The 24824-nt window shown below is 34.6% G+C and overlaps 1 protein-coding gene across 1 annotated transcript in view; it reads left to right on the top strand.

Annotated features, from left to right (window-relative positions):
- Window positions 1–24824, top strand: part of LOC145292161 (BTB/POZ domain-containing protein KCTD5-like) — a 146918-nt gene that overhangs the window by 77562 nt on the left and 44532 nt on the right. Inside the window, exon 2 of the mRNA XM_080138330.1 lies at window positions 3809–3917. Coding sequence (XP_079994456.1) covers window positions 3809–3917 — 109 coding nt within the window. The remainder of the gene's footprint in view (window positions 1–3808; window positions 3918–24824) is intronic.

Raw genomic sequence — 24824 nt, 5'->3', positions numbered from 1 at the left:
AATTGGAAAGCTATCAATGACAGCATTCAAGAGATACACAACCCTCTAATGCAGTGATTCCCAACCACTGTGCTGTGGCACATTATTGATGTGCCGTGAAGAGATGATAGCTAGAAGCCATTTAATTTAATTTTGTTCAATACAGACATTTAATTTCTTAATTATGATAACGCTGCTCAATTCCAATTTGAACTTAAAGTAAAAAAAAAAAAAAAAAAGCCATCAAAATCTTACTGCCTACAAACTATGTGAACTGGGATTTTCTTACCTAAACAACATTAAAATAAAATATTGTGAAAGACTTAAAATATTAAAGAGTTAAGAGTGTGTCTCTCACATTCGCTCACATATTGCAGCAGTAGTTAAAAAACACCAGGCACAACTCTCCCACTGATATTTACCATTATTATTCTATACCAGATATTGACTACGGGATATGTTGATTTATGTGAATACAAATTTTACTTATATAATCTTTTTTTTTTTTTTTTTTTTAAATTTTATTTTATTGCAAAAAGGCTTTGAGTAGAAAATACTAATTTTTTTATGATAGGTATGCTGTGATAATTTAAATAAACTCAATAGTGTGCTGCCATATAAAAGGTTGAAAACCACTTCTAATGACTACAAATGCTGTGCAGCTACTTTTGAAATTCGATTGTTAATATTAACAACTCCAATAATAAATCCTGATTTGACTGCCCTTTTTACCCAAATCTGATGTATAGGATTTCGCTTATATCCAAATTATTCCAGTACAAATATTGCTGCTTATTTAGAATTAAACCTATTTTTTAAATTATATTGCAGAAAAATCTTTGATGTTCATACTTGTCATGGACAGAAAATGTCATATTCCAAAGATCACATAAGTTAATCAAGTAGTTTTTTATATTGAAAAATCTTTTTTGTGACTTTTTTAAAATCTGAAATTGTAGCCATTATAAGTCTGATTTTGATCTCTGTAGTTCGAATTGTCTCCCCCTTTTTTATAAAAAATGGTAGATCAAAATATAACTTATTTCCTCATGAATTTGATTTTATTAGTTAAATAAAAAAACGAATTGATTAATGTGATTTTTTAAATTTGACATCTTTGTTCCATGATAGGTATGCAAATCAAAGTTTTTAATTTAATTTTTTTTTTTTTTTTAAACATTTTTCTGTAATTTTGTTTTTAAAATAGGTTTAATTCTAAATAGGCATCCAAATTTTATATGAAATTTTTGATCCTTCGAAAGGAAAATTGGTCTTTTAAATAGTTTTCCATTCTGGGCATAAAGATTGATCTCCGCATGGGACGATTAACTCCAATTACTTCTTCTGGTGAGCAGAGAAACGATATTCACATCTAGTGCCATCAATTTCTAGACATAAATGGTCTGTCCTTGGACGAGATTTAAAATCCAAATTTAAGTAAATTGTGCATGGTTGCTACCTGCCCACATGCAAACTTAAGAACACACTTCAAATTTACTGTTACATAGTGTTTCATAGTATATTTATCATTAAACTGGAATATTCTTTCTTGTAAAACTGCAATTTCACTGCACAGCATTTTAAGCATTAACAATATTTGTAAATACTTTTAAATACTTTAACATTTTTGGTAATGAGTGTGGATTTGATCTGTATCATTCGAGGCCTTAAAATTGAAACTGGGTGCATGTAAGTGTTTTAGAAGCTGTTGAACAGCTTGGTTTGACAATGGGTGACACCACCAACCCAAGACCCCCTGTATGATAGACACCACTGTTACAATGGGGAGAAACTCCTAATGTATGATTCGCTCCCCTTGCCATGACTACTAGAAGAGGAAGAAGGCGTACATAAATGAGCAGATGCTATGTTTACACTCTGTCCCTTACTTGAATCAAAGGTGTCATCAAGAAACTGATGCTATAAAACAGGAGAATATAAGCAGCTGTAAGGTAGAGTATCCTAAATTATCCAAGTCATACCATACGTGACATTGTAACCTTTTACCGCCAAATTGTACTTTCAAGTTGCCTTTCAAAAAAAAAAACAATATTTCTTACTCTTATGGTGCGTCAGTCCAACTGGTCTTCAAATTACACCCCTATATATGGTTCAACAAGTGAATGAGGGCTTTATGTTCGCGCGTCAGTTGCACGTTAACTTCTGTCACATGTGCGTTTCATGATTAAAAAATTTGTTCATTGCATTAAAAAATTCTGGCGATAAAGGGGTTAAAAGGATTTTAATAAGAAGGTAGAAGAAAAAAAATTCTTAAGTATTCGCTTTGGACAAGAGACGTTTCTTAGGAACAATTCAAACTTGCTTACTCACTGGAAATAAAGGCTAATTCATCCTTTTTCTTTTCGTCTCAAATGCTTCTGTTTAGTCTCAAAACACAGTGGATACGCCCTGTAAGGATTGTTGCATGTGTAATTACGAGGCAAGGGCTGTACAATTCCCAACCACACCTCTCCTGAATCTACAATGTTTGAGTCCAATGGCAAGGAAAAGTCCACAGCGACTGGTCACAATGCTTAGATAAGCAGAGAGCACATACAGCACCTGAAATTCCCAAATGGTCACCCATTTTTAGTACTGATCAAGCTCAACATTGCTTAACTTCAGTGATCAAATGGGAACTCATGTGTCACCATGATTATGCTGTATGCTACATCAGAAATAATACATAGACCAGTGGATTATCATTATATCCCCAAATTAAGTTAAGGTACCTATCATCTCTCTATAATAGATATATTTGAGTTTGTATTATTATACTCCTGGATTCGAAAAAGTTGTCAAAAAAACAAATATATAACAAAAAAATCTTATCAAAGGCAAGATAAGTTACTTTTCTACCTAACTGGATACTTTTTTAGTGTTTTTATTTAATGTAACATGTTTATTCAGCTCAAAAAAGTGTTTACTGATGTATTGGAAAATTCAAAATGGCGCCCGACTGTCTCTTGAACATGGTAAGTTTGGGAAAATGAGTTAAAAATAAGAAATTATACAAAATACTGTTAGGCTAGCATATATTCTGTGGATTTCTATGTCACGATAACATATTGAGTGAGTTTCTAACAGTATTTTGTATAGTTTTTTTATATTTTTTAACTCATTTTCCCAAACTTACCGTGTTCAACAGAGAGTCGGGCGCCATTTTTAATTTTCCAATACATCGGTAAATACTGTATGTTTTTCGAGCTGAATAAACATGTTAAAAACACTAAAAAAACATATCCAGTAAGGTAGAAAAGTAACTCATCTTTCCTTTGATAACATTTATTTGTTATATATTTGTTTTTTGACAACTTTTTCGAATCTGTGTACAGTAATACAAACCCAAATATATTTATGCATTGGTTAAAGACCTGTTTTTCATCCCACGTTTATATACATCATATAACATCTTGCTTAAATAGCACATCTCTCTTATTCAACTTATCGTGTAGCTGTTTCTGAAAAAAAAAAAAAAACTTTTTTGGTTTTATACATCATTGTTTCCTTCACTGTGCATCGTATTTCTTGTTTATCAGTTTCCCATTCGACAGATGCATCATTTCATTAATGACATCACCGTTACCTAAAGTGACTAAAGCCATTTTACGGGCCAAAAATATGTTAAGTCACGAACCTAGGTCATGACAACCAAACAGAACCTTAATGATCTGGAAAGAGTTCTGAAGCAATTTATGTATGCAGTTCCTGTTTTATTTTGTTATTTTAATGTGAAGTTGATCTTTAATTTCTTGTCACAAAATTTAATGTTTGATCGCTGTCATTGTTGCAGAAAAAAGTCCTGATTATTATTTTTTTTTTTCTGCAGGATGAAATTGGTGCATTCCTGATAGACAGAGATCCAACATATTTTGGTCCAATTTTAAATTATCTACGACATGGAAAGTTAGTAATAAATAAAGATCTAGCTGAAGAAGGTAAGACAATATTCATTTATTCATACTTTTTTTTTCTACTTTGCATATTTTTTGGCAAGTATTCATATGTCTGACTTTTTTTTTAAAACTCTTTTTCACCCCAAATAAGGAATACTACCAATTGTCACTTGGACATAAGGGGCTACTATTTGGGATAATGTCTTACAGAGGACTGTGGGGTGTTGTGTAGAAAGATTTCTGTTTACATTATATTTAAACTTCTGCATGTCAACGAAGCAGAAAACAGGGAGGGAATTCCAAAGTCTAGCAGTCGAAAGGAAGAAACTATTAGAGTAAAAGGTTTTCTGACATCAAAGAACCTCAGCAATGAAGAGGTGGGATTTTGCTGCTTGTTGGGCTAGTCAGGCATATGTACATTGAGGAGGCACAGGTGTTAGTTCATCAAAACACTTTATTAAAGTACTTGTAAAAAAAAAGAGGGATGGAACATTGTGGTGATGGGACAGAGGTTGGAGCTTAGCCAATAGTGCAAGGTCTATTAGATTTGAGACTTTTTCTTTTTTTTTTTATAACCTTGTTTAAGAGTGAAGGGTATGTATAGTCACTCCTATACTCATGAAAATGGATTTTATTTAAAAATAAAACTATTTGAGCAATTTACGTGACTTTAGGAAAATATTTCTTCTTCCTCTCCTCCTCCTCTTCTCCTCTCCTCCTCCTCTTCTCCTCCTCCTCCTCCTCCTCTCCTCCTCCTCTTCTCCTCCTCCTCCTCTTCTCCTCCTCCTCTTCCTCTCCTCCTCTTCCTCTCCTCCTCTTCCTCTCCTCCTCTTCCTCTCCTCCTCTTCCTCTCCTCTCCTCTCCTCCTCTTCCTCTCCTCTCCTCATCTTCCTCTCCTCTCCTCCTCTCCTCCTCTTCCTCTCTTCCTCTTCCTCTCCTCTCCTCCTCTTCCTCTCCTCTCCTCCTCTTCCTCTCCTCTCCTCCTCTTCCTCTCCTCTCCTCCTCTTCCTCTCCTCTCCTCCTCTTCCTCTCCTCTCCTCCTCCTCTTCCTCTCCTCTCCTCCTCTTCGTTCCTCTTCTTCCTCTCCTCTTCGTTCCTCTTCTTCCTCTCCTCTTCGTTCCTCTTCTTCCTCTCCTCTTCGTCCTCTCCTCTTCGTCCTCTCCTCTTCGTCCTCTCCTCTTCGTCCTCTCCTCTTCGTCCTCTCCTCTTCGTCCTCTCCTCTTCTTCCTCTCTTCCTCTACCTCTTCCTCTACCTCTCTTCCTCTACCTCTCTTCCTCTCTTCCTCTTCCTCTCTTCCTCTTCCTCTCTTCCTCTTCCTCTCTTCCTCTTCCTCTCATCTTATTCCTCTCCTCCTCTTCCTCTCATCTTATTCCTCTCCTCCTCTTCCTCTCATCTTATTCCTCTCCTCCTCTTCCTCTCATCTTATTCCTCTCCTCCTCTTCCTCTCATCTTATTCCTCTCCTCCTCTTCCTCTCATCTTATTCCTCTCCTCCTCTTCCTCTCTTCTTCTTCCTCTCCTCCTACTCTTCCTCTCTTCTTCCTCTCCTCCTACTCTTCCTCTCTTCTTCCTCTCCTCCTACTCTTCCTCTCTTCTTCCTCTCTTCTTTCCCTTCTCCTTCTCCCCCTCCCCTCCTTCGTCTCCCTCCCCCTCCTTCGTCTCCCTCCCCCTCCTTCGTCTCCCTCCCCCTCCTTCGTCTCCCTCCCCCTCCTTCGTCTCCCTCCCCCTCCTTCGTCTCCCTCCCCCTTCTTCGTCTCCCTCCCCCTCCTTCGTCTCCCTCCTTCCCCTCTTCCTTCGTCTCCCTCTTCCTTCGTCTCCCTCTTTCTTTTTCCTCTTCTTCATTTGCTATCTTTCCCTGCTCTCTCCCTTTATCTTTTCGATAATCTCTCCCTCTGTCCCCCCCTGCTCTTTTCGCTTTCGCTCTCTCTCTCTCTCTTTCTCTCTTCCTTGCTTTATGATTTAAGAATAGTGAATAATTGCTCTCTTGTCAGCTGACCGGATGCAATGAATGGGACAAAATACAAATATAAAGAAACAAACATTCAGTTCATCATCATCATCATCAACACATCTGAAGTGACTCTGGAGACGAATTCTAAAACATGAGATTATTGTTCATGCTTATGTGTGAATTTCATTATGATTGCAATCAAATATTGATTGTGTGTGTGTGTGTGGTGGGGGTTAAAATTAGCGCTAATAGTGTGCTTAACAAAGCAGGTTCAAGTTCTATTGTAGCCGGTGCCATTTACACAAATAGCCTCGGATGGAGGCGAGGGGTAAACTCTTCTACTATCAGCTAAACAAGAAATAAATAGTTGGATAGACTGAACCCATAAGCCTTTTCAAAAAAAAAAAAAAAAAAATTAATTTTGTCTTTAGTAACCAAGTATGCATGGCAAGGTGAAAAAAAAATTATAGTTTAATACATTGGTATATTAACTGTATCTGCTTAGCATTTTTTTTTTTTTTTTTTTTTTTTTTTTTTTGTTAAATTTTATTATTGCAGTATCATGTGATATCACTTGATCATCTATAAATATAAAAGCGAAAATGTGTATGTATGTTCGCTTTTTGTGTATGTCTGTAAAAGGCTTTTTTCCGAGAAGCAATCGGTCAGCTTAAAACTTTTTATATCACATATAAATCATATCTATGAATTAACAACAGAAGTCGCCTATCTATTTAATTTGCTTGATTTCGCTGCATGTGGATTAGGCTTTTTCATATAATAAAAGCGGCACTAATTCTGGCAATATTTTTCTGGTCGCAATCGCCGGAAATGTCCGAAAGCAATCAGATTTGATCAATGTGGAAATATTTTCCTTATATCAGACAATTGCTATTCAATTTGGGCAATCCCCTTTTTATGGGGAGCTGGGCCCCCCCCCAACACCTTGGGAAAATAAAAAAAAAAAGCGTTCCCGCCGTAAATGAAATACTACCCTGCAGTCAAAGTTGACCTTATTAAGTCATTAAAGCGTGCACCTGCCAATTCCAGATAGTTAAATAAATTCAAATGTGTTTCTGTTAGTATTTCGCGGTGGCCCAATGGTTAACGTCGCACGTTTTTGTTTTTGTTGCACACTTTAATTTCCAACTTTGCCTCAAGGGTTCGGGTTCGATCCTCATACTTACCTACCAAAACTTTTTTATTCTTTATTTTAACCCCCCCCCCCCAGCAAGTCTATCTATATATATAAAAGCGAAAATGTGTGTTTGTATGTCTCGCAAAAAAAATCGACACGGGTCACGGATTTTCACGAGATTAGTATCATTTTAAAGTTCCAACCTTCGCCCGATAAATATCGAAAAATTGGCCAAAAACATTAATTTCTTCACCCTAAAATCATCAGTTTTCTACAGGGAGGGGTCAGCAAAAACCGTCCTCTTATGACAAGTGCGCTTCTACACATGTGCAAATGACGTCGGAACATGATTTACTTTAAATATTAAAAAAACTGATCCAATTTCGCCGACGTCGTCTTAGCTCAGTTGCTTAGAGGGCGGCCTCATTATCTAAACGTTTGAGGTTCGAATCGTGGTGTGAGATGTCTATTTTTTTTTTTTTTTTTTTTTTTTTAATTTTAATATTGAAACGGTTATTTACGCCAGTGTTTTTTTTTTTTTTTTTTTTTTTTTTTTTTTTGGCTTTCATTTTTCAGATATTTTAAAGTTTTAACGTTCGTTTTTCTGTTTTCTTTTTCCATCACATTCGAGTTTTCTTTTTTTTGTTTTTCCCATTTTTACATTTAACATCGTTCGTTTGCCTTACGTTAGTTTTTTGGGGTGTTATTTTAATATTCAAAAATATTTACTTCGCTTATGTTTTGATTACGAGTTCCAGCCTATTTCCGTCCCCAAACATTTTTCGCTGCTTTTTTTTTTTTTTTTTTTTTTTTTTTTTTTTTTTAATATTTAAAAAGGATTATTACTTTTAGTTTCCATCTCCCCCCCCCCACACCTACAGTTTTAATATTGAAACAGTTATTTATGCCATTTTTCCCGTTCGCTGTTTTTTTTTGTTTTTTTTTTTTCTTCAGATTATTTTAAGCGTTAACATTATTGGTTGTTTGCATCAAGCTCGTTTTTGTTTTTTTTTCTGATTGTTTTTTTTTTATGTTTAAACAGGGATATTACTTTGCTTATTCTTTTGTTTTGATTTACCCCAACATATACACCTCTAAACACCCAGGTAACGCCGGGTATAGTATAAATCTCACTTTTGTTTAAATGTATGTCTGTCTAAAACTTTTGACAGAGGCCAGAGTTTCATGAGATCAGTATCGTTTTGAAACTCAACGCTTCAGATGACAAATATTGAAAAATTGGCTAAAAGCATTAATTTTTTCACCCTCAACTAGGTACTTTTCTATAGGGAGGGGGTCGCTTTTTTCATCCATATTTTCGAAAGACATCCCCTTTTTGATTGACTAGCCTTAATTTAAACCTTCACCACTTCTGGTTCGGTGATGGACGCAATGGCAAAGACATTTGTTCATGTTCTTTTCCTCCTTCACGATACTGCCTTCCTACTTCCACTTTGTTTTTTATTTTGCTCAACACACACTTCCAAACACCCAGGCGACGCCGGACACCCAGACTAGTTAAATATTAAATCAAATTGTTATAAAAATATCCCACTTCAATATCCCCTAAATGCCAGAAAGCCTTCTACCCTAATAGTTTCTTCTCTTGGACTATTAAACTTTGGAATTTCCTCTTTGGCATTTCCTGCTTCTCTGACTGTACTAACCTGCAGAAGTTTAAATGTAATGTGAACAGACATTTCGCTGCTCAACTCTCCAGTCTTCAGTCCCAAATTGTAGTCCCTTACATTCCAAGTGGCAATGTCTTATTTGGGGTGGAAAGAATTTTTAAAAAAGATATTCTTTAAGTAATCTTGCGTTCAAGAACTGATAAAAATTTAACTCTTAAATTTATAAATAAGAAACTAAGAGCCAGAGGTGCATGCCATTAAAGAAAAAAAAACAAAAAAACTTTGATCGACTCGGTTTTAGTATAAGATTATTTTAAAGGTCTATCTGAAAGGATATTCTGCAAGGTCTGTCTTGAATCGGCTCTGTTCTGATTTTTTTTGAAGTTGGCTTTCATCTTAGTCATCGCAGAAATATTTTTTAATTGTTATATATATGTCGATTCTTCCCCTACCATTTCTGATGGTTGTTTTAATATTTTGTATAATTAATTTGTTTTAAGTGCTGCTCCGCTATTATTTTCTTTGTGAGATATTAAAAACAAATGCCATTGTTAGTGATCTCTGTATGACGGCTTCAACTTGTTGGCAATACAAAAGTAAAGTAAGCAAGTCTTTTGTTCTGCTATTATTAAACATAACCCACTCGTTGAGTGCTTTGGGCAGGAGGGCGCCTTCCCTAATTCTGTCTAATTTTGAGATTTACTCATTACCATATTTGGCAACATGTCCCCTCCCCCCCCCCAAAAAAAAAATTATGGTTAAGAAAATCACCTTTGTACAAAGGTTGTTCCAAAAGTAAAGCCTTTTTTTTTTTTTTTTTTTTTTTTGTAAGCTCCTTACATCAAGTGGCTTCATGCCTTGTCTGGAGCGATTTCCATAAAAAATATTCACCAAACATTGATGTTATTGTTTCTTTTTTCTTTCTCTTTGCAAAATTTCGGTAAAGCCAAAAATAATTTTTCTCTACAAAACAACCAAACCAATCACCATGAATAAATATTTGAAGATCTAAGAACTTAAAGAATAAAATCTTTTCTGAAATGATTGAACCCACAAAGGATTGATATGCTATGAAATAAAATAAAACACAACAACCAAACAAAACACCATTAATTAAATATTTGAAGATGTAAAGCATAAAAACTTTTCCCACAAGTTACTGGATTATCCAACTGATAAAGAAGGAAGATGTAGTATCTGTTCTGATATTACACTTCATTTTTTTTTCTGACCTGTCAGTGAAGGAGAAATCCTTCGAGACTGACAAAAACTTAATTTTTGTTTGAATCTAAAGTGTCTTTCTTTAGGAAGCTAAAGTTTCCCCTTATTAAAAAAATCATCCTAATGTTTAACTGCCCTCATGGGAAATTAAGCAAATAAATCGACAAACATTACAGCTTCAAAATAAACTTGTAATGTTGATATAGATGCATATTACTAACCATTGCAATCGTTGAGAAGTGATATTCGTTATCTTACATCTTAGACCTTCTGTGTCTTCTCTTTCTGTCTTCTCCATCTCTCTCTTCTCCATCTCTCTCTTCTCCATCTCTCTCTTCTCCTTCTCTCTCTTCTCCTTCTCTCTCTTCTCCGTCTCTCTCTTCTCCGTCTCTCTCTTCTCCGTCTCTCTCTTCTCCGTCTCTCTCTTCTCCGTCTCTCTCTTCTCCGTCTCTCTCTTCTCCGTCTCTCTCTTCTCCGTCTCTCTCTTCTCCGTCTCTCTCTTCTCCGTCTCTCTCTTCTCCGTCTCTCTCTTCTCCGTCTCTCTCTTCTCCGTCTCTCTCTTCTCCGTCTCTCTCTTCTCCGTCTCTCTCTTCTCCGTCTCTCTCTTCTCCGTCTCTCTCTTCTCTTTTTTTTCGCTTTTTTTCTTTTTTTTTTTTTTCGCTTTTCGCTTTTTTCTTTTTTCTCTTCTCTCTTTCCCTCTTTTCTCTCTTTTCCTTTTCCCTTTCCCTATTCTTTTTCTTTTTTTCTTTCCCTTTTTTCCTTTTTAAAAGATGTTGTGAACTGATTAGATACAGAGAAAATAACGCTAATTATCATGGTAATAAAGATTAGAATATATTGTATTTTCTTCATCCTCTGGAATTAAAACATTGCACTGTTACGGGAAGGTAAGGTGGATTCTGATCTATCTAGCGCGAAGGGAGTGCATATAACATAAGGAGGACATGTTACAACAGGAATTTAATCTCTTTAGAAAATAGTAAATTCCCTTTTCATTGTATTGCATTACTCAATTGTTTTTGATTGTATGATTTTTTTTTTTTTTTATGAGTTGGCTACGTTAATTGTTCTTCTTGTAGCTTTGTAGAGAAACTGTTTTCGGTGCTTATCTATTAATCTGAATGAAATTACTGCTTGCCCTTACAAATGGAAGAGATTCTTAAAATTAGCATTCAATTCAATTGTGTAAGATGCAGCTTTCAACTAAGATCTGTGTCTCCTGTCATCACAAAGATTCTGGAGAGAGAGAGAAAAAGAGTTACTAGAGGGTAGCAGTTTGGAAGAATTTAGAATATTCAAATCCTTTTCTTTTTTGATTTCAGTTTGATGTTTTAAATGTATGGATCCAATTTCCCCATGGTGGCATTTCGTTTTAAAGAAAATTACATTAGCAAAAAAAAAAAAAAAAAAATTGCATTTGACTTTTCTATTTTTTTTTTCTATTTCCATTTTTCTTTTTTGAAACCCTGTGCGTGTATGTAATAACTGTGATGCAGCAAAAGTTTGTCTGTGGATGATATATATATATATATATATATATATATATACTAGCAGCCCCCCTCCCCTTCAGCATTGCTCGGTTGTAAGATACGCTTAAATATGATATTTTAATTCATGCAGATTAAATATTTATTATTATAGCCAATTCTCTATCGATTATTATATTGTATCTAATATATAGCAGTGAGATCAACAGTAAAAAAAAAAAAAAGACTTGAATGCCATCAGCTAGAATTGAAACCAAAACATACAACTCTCCAGCCTCATTCCGTAGCCTCTGATCCACACCAATACACATAGAAATAGTTAAAAAAATAACTTTGTTTAAACTGTAAATGTAGATTTATGAATGTAAACAGGTTTAGTTGACTACTCCTGCTATGGTCAACTGTTTTGTTTTCAATTTTGACCCTTTAGCAGCAATTTGGCAGGTTAAAAATCAAATCTAAAGTGTTACAGGTCCAAATACCCTATATATCAAATTTCAACACTTTTTTTTTTTTTTTTTTTTTAAAGGAAAGTGCAAATTAGTTGCTCGGGTGTTTGTAGGTGTGTTGAGCAACATAAAAAAAAAAGTTGTAGTAGTCAGGCAGGCTCGAACATGTGATGTGGAAAAGAAAGTGAAATAAAATCTGACGTCTTACCGCTACGCCATAATGCGACCGGAAGTGTAAAGCGTTCAAATTTAACGTAGTCAAACAAAAGATGACTTGCGAAAGCAAATTAGACACAAGGTCATTTTTAATGGGGGGGGGGGGAGCAGCTCCTCCAAAAAGGAGGTACTCTGGCAGTATCCAAATTAATAGTAATTGTCTCGGTATGAAGGGTTTCCCCTACATCGACCAAGAACCAATTACAGAATAGATACTACCCGGCTGGAAGGCCAGGCAGTTGCGTTTGAATAGTTTCACTTTGTTTGTCTTTTTCGTATAAATAAACACCCGAGAAAACGGCATGGTGGGAATTTTGTTTAACATTTTGTTTAACATTTTGTTTTAACATTGTTTAACATTTTGTTTTAAAATAAAGATAGACAATGTCCGTTTGCGAATCTGAGATATTACGATCTGGGAAGTATGCAAAAACTTCTCACGGAATCTAACCGATGCGAGAACCCCCAGCCAAAAGTTTTTCATGGACATACACAAACACTCGCACTCATTTTGCCCTTTATATAATAGATTAGCGGGGGCTACCCGGCGTTGCCCGGGTGTTTAGAGGTGTGTGTGGTTTTGGGTAAATCAAAACTCCGGGCGGGGGGGGGGTTAAAATAAAAAAAAGTTTTGGTAGGTGAGTATGAGGATCGAACCCGAACCCTTGAGGCAAAGTTGGAAATTAAAGTGTGAAAAAAAAATTGTGCAACGTTAACCACTGAGCCACTGCGACATACTAACAGAAACATGTTTGAATTTAAGTAATAAAAACAGAATTGACATGTGTCCGCATTTAAAGTTAACCCTACTGCATTAATGAGGTCAAATAGAAGGAGTGGACTTAACTTTTGTTGCGGGGCAGCTTTTGGGTTTGTTTACCCAACTTTGACTGTTTTTTTTCCCCAAAATGTTGGAGGGAGAAACCAGCTCCCCATTGTCCAGATTGAATAGTAATTGTCTGATATATGGAGTTTGGCCCCACATTGATCAAAGCTAATTGCTTCTGGACGTTTCCCAGTGTGATTGCCGGGAACACACCTTAGTTTTGAATTAGTTTCGCTTTTTATACGAAAAAGCTGAACAAACACAAGATGGGCTGAAATAGCAATAATTTTGTAAAAATCAACGTAAATAAATCTAGACGCTACATGCGTTCCCAAATCCTAGATATTATTATTTAGGGGTTATATAAACAGTTCTAAACGATCGTAACCCCCCCCCCGGGACGTCGGTGAAAAAAGCCTTTCCGAGACGAAATGGTCACACACATTTTGCCTTTTATTTATTTATATATATATATATATATATATAGACTAGTTGGGGGGGGGTACCCGGCGATGCCCTGGTGCTTTGAGTTACTGAAAGATGTTTGAATTTATTTAAGTAAGAACCAAATTGACAGGTGCGCGCACGGAAGTTGTTGAGCGTTACGATGACGTAAGCAATAGCTATTCAGCAAATGAGGTCAATGACCAGGTTTGTTTGTTATAAGCGAAGTAAAAAAAGAAAACATAAAAACGAACGTTAAAACTTAAGCGGGGGGGGGGTAATCAAGACATCGAAAAAAACACAAAAAAAACTAACGTAAGGCAAACGAACAATGTTAAATGTAAAAATTGAAAAAAAGAAAACAGAAAAACGAACATGTGAAAAATGGCTTAAATAAGCCTGCTTCGATATTAAAATTTTAAAAATCGATGGGTACCCGGGTGTTTTTGGGTGTGTGGTTGGGGGTGGATAAGCGAAGTAAAAAATGAAACCCAGAAGAACGAACGTTACATGAAAAATGGCTTAAATAACACTGGTTCAATATCTAAATTAAAAAAAACGAAAAAAAAAGAAGACATTTCACACCACAATTCAAATCCAAAATGTTTAGATAAGGAACCAACGCGCTAACCAACTGAGCTAACGCGACGTACATGAAATTTAGTCAGTTTTTCAACTATTTAAAGTAAATCAGGTCATGACGTCATCTAACGCATGTGTAGAACCGGTCGTCGTCACGAGAGGACCGTTTTTGTTGACCCACCCCCACCCCTGTCGAAAATTGTCGATTTCGTGGTGAAAAAATGAACGTTTTTGGCCAATTTTTGGATATTTTTCGAACGTAGGATGGAGCTTCAATATGATACCGAGTTTGTGAATTTTCGTCGTGTCTGTTGAAAGTTTTTAGCGGACAAACAAACACACATACAAACATACATACACACATTTTCGCTTTTATGCTTTTATATTTATAGATAATAATTTCTTTAAAGATAAAAGTTAAGTTTGTTTGTTTCTTGGGTTTTTTTTTTTTAGCTTCTCATTTTAATGTTGGGGATAATTAAATTGCATAAATCAATAGAATAATTGTAATTGAATTTAAATTCAAAGAAACTTTGAATATAACCTTAACTGGAGAAAGAGGAGTCCAAAAATAACATTTTTATGCATTGGGTCTTCAAGTAAGTGAACCAGAATTACCTACCTTGAGTGATTCTTCAACAATTAGACACGAGCTGGTAATGAACTCGGATTATTCTCAATGCATTAAAAAAAATGTTGACTGTTTAATTTTAAAGAAATCTTATTTCAACAATTTTGAAAAATCTACTTACTTTTTTGATCATATATTGCTCATAATGTTATGCAAGTTGACGGAATTTCATTTTTTGGCTATGTATGTAAAGAATTATGTGTAATAAAATGAAAATAAATACCCATATTTTTAATAGGCAACCAGTGTATGCATGTGCGCAGTGCTTGCGAATAACGGAACACCGTGGAGTGTGTAAATATCTCCACTGGACTATCTGTAAAAAGTTGAATATTGAATGGAGCAGCAAGTTCTGGGAACATGTTTACCACAAAGAACAGTTGGAAATAAGTCATACACCATCCACTATGCAATCCCTACAGCTGTGTACCTAAAAATCGGAACCAATTTATGACATAGATATGGGACAAGGAGAAAGAAGCAACTTTAGTAGAATTTAGTGTCCCCAATAATGGGGGGGGGGGTAAACAGCTGAGAGGTGGGAGATAAAGAAAAGAAACTGGAATCTTAGGAAGATCTCTATCATTCCAGTAATTATAGGAGCAACTGGACTCATGAAAAATAATTTTAAAAAGTACCTGTAAATATATACCCAGTGAACCAACTGCAAGAGAGATTCAAATAATTGCATTTAAAGGGACATCTTAAAAAGATCTTGCGGCTGGAATATCTGAGTTAGCAGATGAATGTTTGGCATTGGGTAGGATGCCACATCCCCAGCTTGAACAAACTGATGAGGAAAAAAAAAAAGAATAAAAATGCTGATATAACGGTGAAAATATCATGTATTGACGTTTAATCGTATGACTACATAAAATGATGAGATGGGTTAAGCATGAGATAGAAAATTACAAAAGAATTAATAAAATATCAACTTGAAAATTAATCGGCGATCAGATTAAAATTAACAAAACTTTTTTTTTTTTCATTCCCCCTCCCGGTACTGATCTTACGCTATTGACAAAAAATAATCACAAGAAAGAAAAGATTCCTCTGCTTACAATTTATCAAAGGAGATTTGACAAATGGGAGAAGGGTGTCCCCTTACTTGCTATTTTTCTACCCAGCTGATATTTTGAAAGAAACAAAAGCATTGCATGTATGTGTTAAAATCTAGAATAAGATTCCACTTTTTAAACAAGCATTAACATTGATACTTGTGCAGGATTTGAACCACACGTAACTTGACGTCTGCTCTGCTTTGCTTTGAATATGATGTCGTGCGCTCGGGGTTGACTGTAATCTGACGTAGAGATGCCGATCAATGCGTGGCAAAGGAGCAGACTATCTTAGGGGAAAATATTGAAGGAAAAAAAAAAAAAAAAATCAACGAGATCAGTTAGGAGCGTCTCGACAGTTATCTTTCCGAGTTTATGTGGAGACAGAAATTTGGTAACGATCCTTTTGTCTCCATCTTAAACCATATATCGGAAAGCTACCCATTGACGAAGTTTCTTCTACATCCGCTGCCTCTTCTCACATCACTTTGACGTCATCTGATGCGACCATAGAAAAGTCTACTTAATCTTAAGAAAATATCCTGGCTGTCTTAATTTTATTTAAAAATATCGGTTGCCCAGCCTCACCCTATAGGAAAAAAATAAAAAATTTTCATGAAAAGAAATAAAAAATGATAAAAACGTTTACTTTACAAAAATAACAAAAAACAAATAAAAAATGCAAAGAACAAAAAATAATACATGAAAAACACAAAGTTTTTTTTTTTTTTTTTTTTTTAACCTTTGTTACAAAAAATAAAAAAAACAAAAATTGGTTTTCTTATTAGTTTTCAATTTTGTTTGGTTGAAAAAAATACTTATTTATTTATTTTTTTTCACTTAAAAAAAAAAAATTGTTACAAGAATAAAACAAATTGTTACGGTAGGTCATTGTTTCATTTTTATTTTCTGGTGATTTTATATTTAAATATTTTCTTCAGTATTTTTCTTGAGTAGCGACGCTTGGCAAAAGCCGGTGGTTGATATCATTTTCTGAGCTTAGCCAAGCGGCCAGTTACGTTTGATTCAAATTCTGCACAAATACCTTAACATTTTTGGCTAGAAAAGGAAAATAAAAGATAACCATGTGATTTTGTGATGGAGAATATTGTTTCATCAGCATCCTTATCTAAACGGAAGTTTTTCTTTGCTTTTTTTTTTTTTTTTATAGCTAATCTAGTTTTCGCGCTAAAGAGAGTTCAGGCTAATTAGCCTTTTTTTTTTTTTTTTTTTTTTTTTTTTGAGTAAGTTTACTTTGCTCCAGGCTCATTCACAGATTGTATGCCCTGATTGCATGCTGCTGCTGATAATTCAATTCTCTACTTAGCAGAATTCTAATTGCTCTTCAAAAAGTACTAAAACATACGAACAGTCAAAAACAGCAACCGTCTCAAGGAGGTAGACGGATAGACTTCGTTCTTAATCATCTCCAGCATTCTCTAAGTCAATATAATCTAAAACACTACCTCAACTCACTATGAAATTACATAGACATTCAAGAACTTTACTGCATTTATAATTGTATACTAATAAACCTGTCAAGTTTATCAATAACATATACCATTTTTAGATTCTCTTTCAGTCTATCTTAAATAGCATTCTACATATGAGAAGAGGAGATAATGGTTACTACAGCTCTGTGCACAACTACAGTTCTTCAGAGTACAGAAGACACTAGTTCTATCATCGCACGATCACTGTTACCAACCTAAAACTCTCATATCTGAAGACTACCTACAAAGGTTAGAAGAACTATCCTCCACATAGATTCATCTTGTCTGTGAGGCTATGGATTTGCCAACTGCAATCCTATGCGGAGGGGTAACAATCCTTTCCTCCCCACAAATGCGGTCACTTGTAGGCTGTAAAGCCTTAGAATGGGATCCTGGTGCCTAAGCTATTCTTCTACTTAGGAATTAATTTTGACTAGATGAAAGGTTGGAGAGACTATATCCGATTAATCAGATTGTCACATCATGCCATAGTATTTACTAGACTGGGTGCCCGGCATTGCCTGTGAGTTTGGAGGTGTGTGTTGAGCAAAAAAATAAATAAATAAATGAAAAAAAACTAGTAGTAGGCAGGATCGAACCTTGCCATGAAGGAGGAAAAGAATGTGAAAAAAAATGTGACGTCTTTGCTGTTGCGTCCATCACCAAACCAGAAATGGCGAAGGTTTAAATTAAGGTGAGTTAATTTAAAAGAGGTGATGACTTTCGAAAATGTCATTGAAAAAAGCGACCTCCCCTCCTTGTGGAAAAGTGCCCAGTTGAGGGTGAAGGAATTAATGTTTTTAGGCAATTTTTCGATATTTGTCGTCCGAAGGGTCGAGCTTCAAAACTATACCGATCTCCTGAAAATCCGTCGCCTCTGTCAGAAGTTTTAGGTAGACATACAAACATACATACATTTAAAAAAACAGGCGAGATTTAAAATTTTAGATGATTTTATTACCAAAGGTATTATTCAATATTTAAAAAAAAAAAAAAAAAAAAAAAATTAAAAACAAAATTGTTATGTCTCCTTTTTATTTTCTCCCCAAATATTAGAAGTGGATTACCATTGCTAACGAGTATTATTTTCAAAAAGTAGTGTTTTCTGATAGCAATACCCCACTCTCTGCAAAATTTCCTTCTAAGTGAAATGTTTTCTGGGCCCTTCCTTCGAATTATACTTGACAACTTTATTCAGCATTAAATAATGTTATGGTTGGTATGACATAAAATAAATCTCCTCACTGATAGATTACACTTATATATACACTGGAACTGGTGAACCAGGTTTAAATCGTATAAAATTGTTATCATTAAGAAAGGTATAAACCCCACTTCATGTTCCATTGTTTTCACAACATAAAATTGCCCCCCCCCTCAGAAAAGTGGATTGATGTGTTATTAAATAGACAATATGTTCCAATCAACCATGTTTTTATTTATGTTTTAGACAGTTTCATTTAAATTATATGCACAAGTTTGGCCATTGTACTCTCAAACAACCATGATGAGGGCGACTATATGAAACCTGTAATTATTGTGAATAACCTCATCTCATCTCAGAAATATCAAATACAGAAAATATTTTTTTTCTTTTCATTTCTGAATTTTTTATCGAACATTTATACATTAATTTTTTAATTAGTTTATACATTCATTCTTTTACTTTTTTTTTTTTTTTTTTAAATTATTATAAACATTTTTTTTTTCTAAACTATTTTATACATTAATTTTTTTTTTTTTTTTGTTAATTATGTACATTAATTTTCTTATCACGGTTGTCCTCCTCGCTATTTCTAATTCTGCTTTTGTGTTTCGAACAATGTGGCCTGTGGCCATGTTCTTTAGCTTAAAAGAATAACACGAATTTCAAATATCTGTCACATTTATGCCACTCTCAACATGATTGTTTATGCGACACTGTGCGTGGTTGTTGATTAATTTTCAAATTAACAGTTCATCAGTGTATAACAAATAATTAACATTTAATCAAGAAGATCAACAATTTAAATGAACAATAAATTGAAGAATGCTGGAGAGAATATTGTCCAAAATGTAGTAGAAATGAAAAAAATGATGAGGACAATAGTCCAAAGAAAATGTGTAAATTTACTTCTGTGTTGATGAATGCAAAATATTTCTTGCATAATAAAAGGACTGCAGAAATTCCCTTCTGCACCAAAGTATCATAGGTTTACAACAGATGCCACATACAAATTCAATATGTCTAGCCTAATAGTAACTATCTTTAGTATTCACACCCCATTTTAGATACATTCAATCATGATAATGAAATTTTACATTGCATCTGATGAGCAACACCATCACAATCGCAACTTCTTCAGAGGAAGAAGTTGCTATTTTTGTCTCTAAATATTAAGTTCTACCACCACTACCAGTTGACACTGGAATGATTCTACATTTACGCTAGGGTTATTCCGTGTCAAATCATTCAGGGCTTGCCACTCATAAATTTGAGCACATAACTCCAAGCGGTTCCCGATTTAGAGCATTTTTTCTTTTGGCTTTAGTCGCATAATGTGACGCCCGGGCGACAATTTTGTGATGTCATTTCTTTGAATATTTTCTGATTGAAAAATCGTATGGCCCTGAAAATTCACCCAGGTAAGCTTTTTGACATAAGGAATCCAAAAATGGCACCAGATTTTCTCAAAAATGAAGCCTTATAGAAATATTAAGGGTTTTTGGATATTTCCACATGTGTCCCAAAATCGAATAAATAATAATAAAAAAAAAGGGTGTGGCTGGCATGGTAACGCATTACTTTTTTCATATATTTTTCTTAGACACAATAAATTGTCTCTGAACCAAAAATGGTTAAAAATTCACTCAGTTTCTGTTGAAATTCTGGTATATTTTTGATGATAATGAAAAATATTCCCTCTTCCTATTGGATGTGATAATCAATTTAGACATGTGTTAAAACATACATTCTTGAATGATAATTTTGTATTTAGTTGAAATATTGCTTACACAGTATTTGAAAAATTAAATTCACAACTTCTTTGCATAAAATATTTTAAAATCTTAAGATAAAATATTGGCATGTTGAAAACATCATTTTGTATTTGAATTAGAATACAGAAATTAGAAATCCAAATAATGTTTTTTTTTCTTTTTTCTCTAAAATTTTGTAGAACAAAAAAGAACATTATTTGACTTCCTAATTTCTTTACTATGATTCAAATACAAAGTGATGTTTACAAAGTGCCAATATTTTATCTTAACTTCTACCAGGCAGTCATGTGTGGCACAATGCATTTAACCCAATTGTGACCAACATCTCCACGGACTACTATCCACAGGATTTTATCTTTTTTTTTTTTTTTTTTTTTTTTTTTTTTTTTTTCATTTTCACCCTAAACAAGGCACAGTGCCACTTTGATATATGGGGCTACTATCGAGGCCATAAGTTGCAGGGATGCTATGTAGGGAGTTAAACAGCAAGATGTCTGTTTACATTACACTTGAATGCCAGTACAGTTGGGAAAGTGGGAGCCCGGAAGGGCGTTCTCAAAGTCTAGCAGTTCTAGGAAAGAAACTATTAAAGTAGAAGGCCTTATTACATCTAGGAATCTCTACTGTATAGGGGTGGGATTTTGCTGCTTGTCGGGTTTGTCGGGGTATTTACATCAATAGAGTACAAGGGCTTGTAGGTTGTCGGAGCACCAACCATTAAAATACTTGTAGAACAAGCAAAGGGATGCAACATTTCATCGATGGGATGTTAAAAAAAAAAAAAAAAAAGTAACAAAATATATTTTCTAAGAAAACTCCGGTTGGCCCTTTAGGGGTGCATCTCGGGTTAAAATGGCTAAAATTACACTTTTATGCTTATATAAAAATTGATGCCTTGGATTTCTATAAAACTTTCTGAAAAATTGTAACTAACTGATTTCTATATAGTTTTGTTTGTCTATACTTCGCGATAACTCTTGGGTGTGCCCCAGGGGCTCTTTTAGGGTTAATAAAAACACTCCATTTTTGGGACTATTTTACCATATCTGTCCAAAATTTTCTGTGTATGTCTATTTAGCATTTTTTTTTTTCTTTTTTTTTTTTTTCATAGTGCTGAACGCAAATTTAAATATGTTAAGGCCTTGGGAACTTTTGGGGCTAAATGGGGGGAGGGCAAATGATTGACTTTTTCATTTCTTTTTTTGTACAATGCAGAATTCAAATTTACACTTGTTAAGACCTAAAACTGCACTGTTTGTTCATTTTCACTAGGATTTGACGTCCCTTGGGACGTTTGGGGCTAAATTGAGGGATGGGGGGGGGGCAAATGCTGAACTTAGTCATTTTTTTAAGCCTCATTCACTGTGCACTCACAGGGGACCATGCGTGCTTCACTTGTTTTTCTACAAGTTTATATGAAATTAGAGAGATTATGTCCCAATTTCACCTCCAAAATTTTCACATTTGTTATTGAACCGATATTCGAACTTTGGAAATATGGCAATCAGATAAAGGTGTTCGTCATTTTGTCCTCATTTGATGCCACGATTCTTTCACTTCCTCTCCCAGTTTGCACTGTCAAATTAATTTTCTTTTGGCTTTTAGTTTTCTCATTTCTTTAAAATATACTTTTGATTATCTGATCTGAACTATGACTTTATAATGTGTATGTGTGTTCTTGAGTTGATGATTCAAAGAATTGGCACATTGGTATTTCTAAGTCCGTTTATAATATGGAGATTGTTTTATACAAATAATAACTTTACATGTCTGCATAGACAATTTGTTTGTTAATTCCATGTATTGATCTTAGAAGAAAATCTTTGCGGTTATCCCCCCCCCCGTTCTCTTCCAAACTCCATTGAACTGTGTTCAGCATCATCGAAATGGATTTTTTTTCTTGCTTTAAATAAAAAAAAAAGATGAAATAAAAAGCATCTGTCAATCAGAAAAAAGTTTATTTTAGTCCAACTTTTTCCCTAGAAAACCTGCCAAGAATAAAAACTTTTCTATTTGAGTATATATCAACTTTCTTTTTCACTTATTTATATCTTCATTTGCATTTGTTTGTCTCCTCTCTGTCTCTGTCGGTCTCTCTCCTCTTCTCTCTCTCTCTCTCTGCCTGTAAATGTTAACTTCTGATTATAATAAGATCAAAACAGCAACAAAATTAGAGTAATTCTCAACATTTGAATAAAGTCCAATCTTATTTAAAAGTGATGAATGTTTTTCCTAATCCAAAACTTTAAGAACTCAAAACTTGAGAAATACAGCATAATCATGTTGACACATTTGGTCCCCCCCCCCCGTTAGATTGTCGAAGTTAAGCAACATTGAGTTTGAGCAATACTAAAATGGGTGACCATTTGGTAATATCAGGTGCTGTATGTGCTCGGGAGCTTGGAGAGAGATGGGTGCCGCCAAACTATTCTTGCCCAGAACATACTTCATGAAATAATACATCCCCCCCCCCTCATCCGACCCCAGAGGGTTAAGGGAGCTTATCAATTTCAATTATGTAAACTCTATTTTTTTTTTTTTTTTTTTTTTTTCATTTTTCAATATTGTTGCAATAGTTTTATTTTTTATTTATTTATTACTTCGGAATATCGGTAAAAATCTGTAATCAATGCCCACTCATGTACACAAAGTTTCTTTCATTTATTTCCCAAGATTGGTTCACACTAGTTACAAATAATTGATAAGTTTAAAGAGTGTGTTTCAACTAAATTTTTTATTTTATCAGAACTAGTGTGTGTGTGTATGTGTGTGTGTGTGTGTGTGTGTGTATATATATATATATGTATATATAATTTTTTTTGCATATTGCTTTCTCAGATTTACTGTTAATGTTGGGATTAATGAAGCAAAAAAAAAAAAATAAAATAACCTTGAAATGTAAGAAATGATGTGCATGTAAGTGAACCATGATTATACCACGAACCTATCTTATGCCTTAGGGTGAATGCTGCTGACTGTCTGGCTCCAAACCGGTCCTGAACCAGGTCTTTGAATAGGTAAAACAATAAAACTAAAATCTTCTCCCTGCAAAAAAACATTATTACAGTTTGTAACAACCGGATTGTTTCCAACTTTATCAAAACACTAGTAGGAATTGAATGCGGAATCAGATGTCCTTTTGGTCCATGACGACATACAGTTGCGGACTTCACTGGATACCATGATTAGGGGCAACAAAGTGCCCTCCAGTTGTAAGAAAGCCTCCAAAGTGTATGCATAGTTTAAAGTAACATTAACTGGATCCCACACTCTGACATTTCATAAATTCAAATTTAACTAAATGTTTGCCATTGAAAATTCAATTTCAATTGTCCCGTGAGACAAAGTAAAACATCTCATCCATCATGCATGTTTTGATTGGTTTACTCAGTCGTTTATGGTTAAAAACTTTCAATTATTGACTAAAGAGGCGCTCTCGTTATATTTTTCGACATGTAGAAAACATTAATTAGTTGCTTGTTAATGTTTTTTTTTTTTTATTTAAATTTTTTTTTTTTTTTTTTACTTGCCTTAGTTAAAAAGTATTTCAGAATACATGAATACATCAATTAATTGCAAAAAGCACACAGAAACGATTTGGTGACAATAGCAATATATAAACAATTTTTTTTTTCCTTTATTAAGCCACTAGCGAGGGGTACCCGGCGTTGCCCGGGTGTTTGGAGGTGTGTGGGGAGGTTAAAAAAAAAAAGTAAATATGAGGATCGAACCCGAACCGTTGAGGCAAAGTTGTGAAAAAAAAAAGTGCAACGTTAACCATTGCCCCACTGCGACATGCTTACGGAAACACGTTTGAATTTATTTAATTACTTGGATTTAGCAGGTGCTCGTTTTAATGAGTTAATGAGATCAAGTTTGACTGCGGGATTTCATTTACTGCTGAACGTTTTTTTTACTAACCCACATGTGGCGAGCGACAAATGTTGAATATTTATCTTCCCGAAATCGAGCAAATTAAATAGACAGGCGAGCTTCGTTGTTAACTGTGAGATATTACGATTTATGTGATATAAAAAGTTTTAAAAAGTTGTTAGGCGAGCGACCGCTTCTCTGAAAGCCTTTTGTAGACACACAGAAAAAGCGAACGCACATACATACATTTTCGCTTTTATATTTATAGATGATCATGAAACTGTTGGCTATAGACAGAAGCTACCTAGCTAATTAAGGAAAGCATAAAACTTAGGAACATCACAATAGTTAGACAATGCAGAACTATGAAAATGTGATAGTGATACATGTTCATTCACACAATTCTGAAGCAGAACATTAATGACTGCAGAAAACAATGCAAAATGAGATCGCTGGTACATCTGAGCAAACACTAGTGTGATTATGCAGAGGATCTAATGTGAATGTATATCATCGCAGGATTGGTCTGTTCAGCTGCAGTGCAGGGCGGTATTTAAGCATTACGGAGGGGCAAGAACCATGTAATAATCTGTAGGCAAGAGAAACGATTCAACAAGTAGACAGACAATGATAATTTTGGTGGCTAAACTCGGAAATAGTACTGTAGTAATGGTTATGTTGTCTATCATATAAAGGAAAGTTGTCTGTGTTTGTTTGTATGTCTCGCAAAAACTTTTAACAGACACAATGAACACTGACAAAATTGGTATTGTTAGAAAGATCGATCCCTTGGACGACAAAAAGCAAAAAAAATTGGCCTAAAAATTAATTCTTTGATCGTCAATTGGGCCGTTTTTTACAAGGAGGGGTCCGTTTTTGTGTCAATATTTTTGAAAAGTCATTCATTCCTCGTGATCTCCACGTACGTATAAAAGATGTTATTTTGAAAGCCCGTGACGTCACAAGTTGTG

This window comes from Euprymna scolopes, chromosome 13 (assembly GCF_053919585.1).
Source record: "Euprymna scolopes isolate OS-2025 chromosome 13, ASM5391958v1, whole genome shotgun sequence".
NCBI lineage: Eukaryota > Metazoa > Mollusca > Cephalopoda > Sepiida > Sepiolidae > Euprymna > Euprymna scolopes.
Note: the sequence above shows the minus strand (reverse complement) of the source record. Positions and strands in the feature narration are given on the sequence as shown.